General features: G+C 36.1%; 1 protein-coding gene across 1 annotated transcript; it reads left to right on the plus strand.

Moving 5' to 3' along the window:
• LOC120091218 (tubulin alpha-6 chain) lies at nucleotides 1-6040 on the plus strand. Its single transcript, XM_039049139.2, has 4 exons — nucleotides 1-382; nucleotides 3128-3351; nucleotides 5526-5633; nucleotides 5752-6040. Exons 1-4 carry the CDS (start codon nucleotides 169-171, stop codon nucleotides 5872-5874), a joined length of 669 nt encoding a protein of 222 aa, XP_038905067.1. The 5' UTR covers nucleotides 1-168; the 3' UTR covers nucleotides 5875-6040.
• Nucleotides 6041-6424: the final 384 nt, after the last annotated feature.

Here is a 6424-nt window from a genome sequence, read left to right on the forward strand (position 1 = left end):
GGTGATGCGTGTACGCTTTAATCGTTTCCTCCGCTTGTATTTCATTTTTGCTTCCTTCTTTTTTTTTTCCATTTTTCTTTTTTTCTTTTTTGGAAAAAATTAGATGAAAAACTAGTAGTTTCTCGCATTGAATTCCCTGGGATGAAGAAAGCTCCAGCTTCCTAACCTATGGCTGCTCTGCAAATTCTCAAATCAACTGTCTCTCCTCCTTCGATCTCTCAGCCGAATTTTGGCGTTCAATCAAGCCGGTTCTTCTCGGACTTGGATTCCACCAGGAGGTTTGTACTGCTTCATGGACGTCGGAGGAGTTTGCGATATGGCTGCGTTTGTAGAAGGTTGAGTTTCCGCTGCGCTGCTCAGGATGCTGATAAGGATAGCAATGGCAAGTTTTAACTGCTTTTCTTCTTCTTTTGCTTCTGCTTCTAGCGGTCTTCTTTTTGTTATGTGTTTTTCTTGTTCAGTGCATTTGCTTTTTACTTGTATTTTCTTGGTGATTGAATGTTCGTTGTCGTAGACGTCGTCTTGCTTATATTGAAAGTGAGAGATTAAGAGGCATCTAATTAACTAGCTTAGATGAGGCAATGGTTACTGATGTGGTTTTGTTCGGATGTCATGTCATTCTCAGTCCTGAACTATCTTGCGTTGTAGACAATCGTGCGAGCATCCATCCGGATATTTATCTGTTATTCCTGGCTTATCTCTTTCAATGCATTTGCCTCGCTCGGACTTCTTCATGAATTCACGTTCATTATGACTGACTTGAGCGAGACAGAGAGGCAGTAAGTAGCTTAACATTCAATGAGTTAGAAGTTGCATGGTGTAGTTTGCTGTTCAGATAGTCCGTCGCTTTTGAATTATCTTGTTCTGTTGACAGTAGCACAATCATGTAGCAAAATCGTGCAAGTATCCATCAAGCTATTTGAGTAAATGAGGAATGGAAGATGCTTGGGGGCTATGAATAATGATTGCTTGGTTGGCACTCCAATTCTCTTTAGAAGTTTATTCTTGAATCAATATAGGCACGACTGCATAAATGAATTAAACCGGAATATGAAAATTTAAGCTAAGAATTTTTTACGCTCAACATGTATTAAAAAACTTTTAGAGAGGGCAAAGCTAAGACGGAGAAAACTTGGTACACAAATAAAACCTTCATTCCTATCAATGTCTGTATTAACCATCACTTGAATCTATTATCTGAAGTCTCCATTGGTCCAATTTTTATAGTCAAAGCTTTTAGGAAGCTATAAGTCTGTGCCAAGCCAATAGTTGTAGTACCCGTACTTGTATTAGGAGTGGTAGCTGGCGATGCTTGTTTAGATTGCTTGAACAGCTTTCCATGGGTCCAGTTGCTCCTTTAAGAAGTGTTTCCATTTCGGACGTTTGAGTTTTCTGAGCTTGTGTAACAGTGGCATGGTTTGCTTGGCCCTTCTGTATGGAGCCTCAGAAGGCTTTCAAGCCTATTTCCGATGAATTTACCTAGCCAGTCCCTTTATACCATCTTCCTAGCACGTCCACATCTGGCCTTTCCTTTCTTGGTCCATTGTAGAAGAACTTTTACATATTAGAGCAGAGCTTTTAGCGTTCACCTGATTAGATGTTCCAACCAAGTTTGTATCTGCCTCAGTAGTGATGTCTCTAATAGTAGATCTTAGTGGTAGAAATTTTCACATTCCTCATTAGGAACCTGAAGGTTCTCTTTCATTGATTATTTTCCTATACCTTTTGATCTAAGTCATATGTTTCCATTCAGGTATTTCATATATATCGAGTCTGCCATGCCACAGGTAGTGCACAAGAAGATTGTACTGTCTAGTTAGGGACCAGTTAATCACCCTCTTGTAGGTCATGGAGAATGATTTTTTTCTAAAACAAGAAACAACTTCTCATTGATGTAATGAAAATGATTAAAACTCTCACAAGGAGAGAAAAAGAAAAGATACGATCAGCAAATACAACCAAAAAAAGATAAACTTTTGAAGCAACTTTGAAGCCTCTTTCATCAGCTGAGAAAATAAAAACTAATACAAATTACGAGACTACCAAAGAAACCTAGAAAATGACCAACAATCAACAAAAACCAACAAATAGCAAATTGGAAACTCTTGAATGATGCATGAACTAAAAATCCGATGAAAGAAGTTTGTGATGAACTAGCACCAAGAATCTTGAAAAGAAATCTTCTCCTAAGTTCCTAACGCTCTAAAAAGTTCCAACGGGAAAACAAAACAGAACCCAACAAGTAATATTAAACCACCACCACGAAAACTTTAAAAAGCCACCACAAAAACTTAAATAAAGCGTACAAGAAACCAGCCACCCTTTATAAAGCAACCCAACAGAAAGTACACCCACGATCTCTCTAGTATTTGAAGCAAAAATCCAACTCTTATTGATAAATAAGCTGCCTTATCTCCTTAGAACTTTACGAGAGGGGAAAGAGAGTGAATTTCTTTGATTTAACCACAAGCCTTAGTTAAATATGTTAACTTTGAAGGAACTGAGGAAGGAATTATAACTGGCGACTAAGGTTGTTGAGAAGCCACAGTCAAATTATCTTGGACATCTTCCTTAAATAATGTCTCAAAAGCATTAGCAAATGAATCCACGAGATAAGCATCTTCAAATCTCTTTTGTGTTTTCCAAGGTTGAAGAAAGTAATGTGAAGCAACTTAAATCATTTTCCGTAACAAGAAACAAGGCTATGGAGAATGATTATTTTGAAGGACTCTCTGTGTTCTCCAAGGTTAGAGAAGGTTGCTTTGGCTACACCTATGATCTCTATAGATGCCTGGTATGATTGAAATCTTCTGTTGATCTTATTTGTCATCAAGTTGACTAACCATACTATGACTGTATTATTTGCTGCTTACATCCTTCGTAGTCAATCTAACCATTGTAATTAGTTTTCTCATTTAGTTTGTGAGTAGTGATGGGTACGGAGCACCTTCAGAAACCATCACAACCATGTGTGCGCATGTAGTATATTACAACTGGGAGTTGGAGATGTGCTCCGATGTGCTCCTCTATACACGGGGCACCTGGCTTGGAGTTGAATGTAGTGAAGAATGTTTTTTGCTTGAGACCAATTATGTCAATTTAAGTTGCTTTACATTACTTTCTTCAGGAGAAGAACCTCCAGAATCATTATTCATGAAGGAGCTGAAGAAGAGAGGTATAACTCCCACTTCCTTGCTTGAGGATACTAACAACAGTGACTTTGGACTTGGTGGCGAGATGACTGGAGAAAACAGAGATTTCTCCCGTAGAAGTGCTGTTTCAACTGAAGTTAACAAGAGCCTATCCAATCAAAGGGAGCGTTCCATGCAATTGAACAGTGAAGGCCTTGAGGTTAATTTCCTTGTGCTTTTATTGGAGACTAGTGAATATGCTATTCAAATTTATAAATTCATTTCATCTGATCTTTAGTTTTTACTGTTCCCTTGTTTAACGAGTTCTGACCGAAATAACCAGAATTTGGTGATTAGTTGATGAAAATATTATTACTATTCCACCAAGAATATTGAAAGACTGGCCGGACATGCAAAACCAAGATCCCAAATAAGGGATCTATGGAAAAGATTTACAAAGATTGGTTCCAAACGTTGAAAACCATCCAAAACAAATGGAAGCCAAAAACTCTCTGAAGCAAGAGCCTAAACGGAAGCATTGTAGTGAGCCAAGTTTCACACATCCTTCCATGACCTCTCTGTGACTCTGTCCACTTAAAAGTCTTCATATTTCTTTCCAAATAACAAAAGAATAATTTTCCAGTCAAAGAACCTTCCTGTTGTTACAAAAGGGAGGATGAAAACTAATCTCCTCCACCCATCACTATGTGTATGATCAGAAATGCAAAGCATACTCTAAGCGCCTGAAATTTTTCTTCCAAATCTTCCCAGCAAACATGCTTTGAAGCTCTTTGGATGTGCCTAGATCATAGCATTAAGATGAGGTCCCAAAAAACGAAATCTCATAAGTTAAATGAACAATGGTTCGAGCTTTGAAGATTTTAATAAAGCTCAAAATCAACTAGATTGGATTAAGTCTGCCACCTCCGGAGAGAGCTTCTTTCATAACAAGAGGTGGTTTTCCTCTTTTAGTACCTCTTCTAGTCCCAAATTTTAGGCAGTATACCGTCAATTGGGGTAGAGATATTAACTGAATTCATCTAAGGCTCAACAGAGGGCATGCTGAACCAACCTCTTCTGTTAAACTATCTATATAGTGTCAAAATAAGGGAAGAAGAATTCTCTTCTTAAAAAGGCACCCTTTACGAACCAATGCCAAAGATGGAAAGCAATCTATCAACTAAGCAACAATTCCTAACTCCCAGAGTAACTCAGCAGAACCAAAGTTGCCTTTCTCGACCTCAAACTTCCCTCCATCCATAAAGCTCAATTAGAACGACTTGCTTTCTATTGGAAAACACCACCAAACATGAAGGCGGAGATAATCAAAGAAGAAAGTGCTAGATTCCTTTCTCCCAATAAAGACAAAATCACTATTAATTTTTTGAAAGGTGTAAGTGTAACTTTGACACGCCAAAGCCTCATAATTGGAACCAATAAAACTGTTAAATCTTAGCAAGCAAAAGTCGGTTATCCAGTATCCAATCAGTGGAAAACACCGACAAATCCTAGTTAGGTTTTTTTAATAGGAAAATCGAATTGTGAGGTTTGACGTAGAAGTTTGCAGTATTTGAGTCATCCTACATAAACTGGAACTGTATTCTATTTTCCAAACAAAACCAAGGAGAACTGGAAAGTTCATTTCTAATTTTGTGCTGGAACGAACGCAATAAACTTCATCGCACATTCGCATATTTATGTCTTATGAGCGACCCATTAATTGGCTCTTAATATTATTATCTATGGTATTGTCATAAGATTGCATAGGAAAGAACGATGGTTGGTTACACATTTAAAAGAGAAATTAGTCTCGATCTATATAAAATCACCCATCAACTTAAAAGCTTTAGTTGATGGGATATGGTAAACTTAATTATATGAATGCTCTAACACTCTCCCCCTCATTTGTATGCTTAAAAATTTGTAGAATGCCCTGGAAATCAATATTAACTTAGAAGAAAATAACATTACAAAGGTGCGAAGATAGGACTCCTTTCTCTAATACCATGTTAGATCATCAATCAACCCAAAAATTTAAACAGATTGTTTTTCCTTGAAATGAAAACAATAAATGCTCAAAGTACAAATATAGAAACAAATAAAGCTTGCTAAATACACCTGAAACTAAACAAAACCAAGCTAAAAATTAAGCTGGTGTGAAAAAAAACGCAATTTAGACAAATATCTAGGATGGAAAAGTTTGCAAAATAGTTTTGGAGTGAGCACCAAGAAGAAGCAATTCTACCTCTGTAAAAACTTAAACAGAATTATATCAATGCTCTAACAGTCTCGACAATTATATCTCGGTCTCTTTCATCTCTATCATTACAACAACTACATATTTCAGTTTATATATTGTAGATGTAGTTTAAATTAATTATATTTGGTTTTCAGGGGTTGATCCCTCGTGCTAAACTGTTGCTAACAATAGGAGGAACATTCTTCTTAGGATTCTGGCCGTTGATCATCATTACTGTTTCCTTCTTTTTTGCTTTATACTTTGTAAGTTTCCTTTCCTTTCAGTTACTACTAATATTAGAGAGGAGGTGGAGGTGGAGGTGGAGGTGGAGGTGGACTTACAAAACAAAACCCTAATTGGTTGTGTAATATTTTAATGCAGTTTTTTGGAGCATCTTTTGTTCATGATGGCAGCAGAACGGCAATATCTCCTCCATCGTACGTTGATCCATATGCTCTTTTGGAAGAAGAGAGAATTTCACAAAGAGCTCCTCCTGTAAATTGACTTGCCCCATTTAAAAAAAAAAAAAACAATCCAAATTGCTTGCTTTTCTGCTACTTTCTTTTCCCTTTCCCAATATTGATTCATATGATATGATATGTAAATGATTATTAGCTAGAATTTTCTTCTTTAGTTTACGTTTTTCAGACTCCTGGTCTTCCGCCCTAAATTATTTCTTTAAGCCTTTAGTTTATTCTTTTTAGTTTGCAGTTGTAGCTTCAGTTTATTTTTAAACAAATGGAGGCTTTAAAATTTGAATTATTTTGCAAAGACTAAAGGCTCCATTTGATACTCATTTGGGTATCTATTTCATTTGATTTTTAGTTTTTCGTTTTTTAAAGCTAAACTTATTTATACTATTTTCACCTATATTTTCTTTTTTTTATACATTTTCTACCAATACTTTCAAAAATTAAGTTAAATTTCTTTTTAAAAAAATAATAAACCATACTTTCAATGAAAGTCAAAAACATAAGATTAAAAACAAAATTGTTATTCAAATTGTGTTTGTTTTCTCAAATATGCAGCTTTACTTCAAAAAAAATATTTGCAT

Source organism: Benincasa hispida, chromosome 11, assembly GCF_027475165.1.
Source record: "Benincasa hispida cultivar pf3 chromosome 11, pf3_genome.v1.1, whole genome shotgun sequence".
Taxonomy (NCBI): domain Eukaryota; kingdom Viridiplantae; phylum Streptophyta; class Magnoliopsida; order Cucurbitales; family Cucurbitaceae; genus Benincasa; species Benincasa hispida.

Coding starts and splice junctions, on each gene's coding strand:
- LOC120091218 (XM_039049139.2), top strand. CDS start 169: ATGGCTGCTCTGCAAATTCTCAAATCAACTGTCTCTCCTCCTTCGATC. Junction 383..3,127: donor TGCTGATAAGGATAGCAATG/GCAAGTTTTAAC, acceptor TACTTTCTTCAG/GAGAAGAACCTCCAGAATCA. Junction 5,634..5,751: donor TCTTTTTTGCTTTATACTTT/GTAAGTTTCCTT, acceptor ATTTTAATGCAG/TTTTTTGGAGCATCTTTTGT.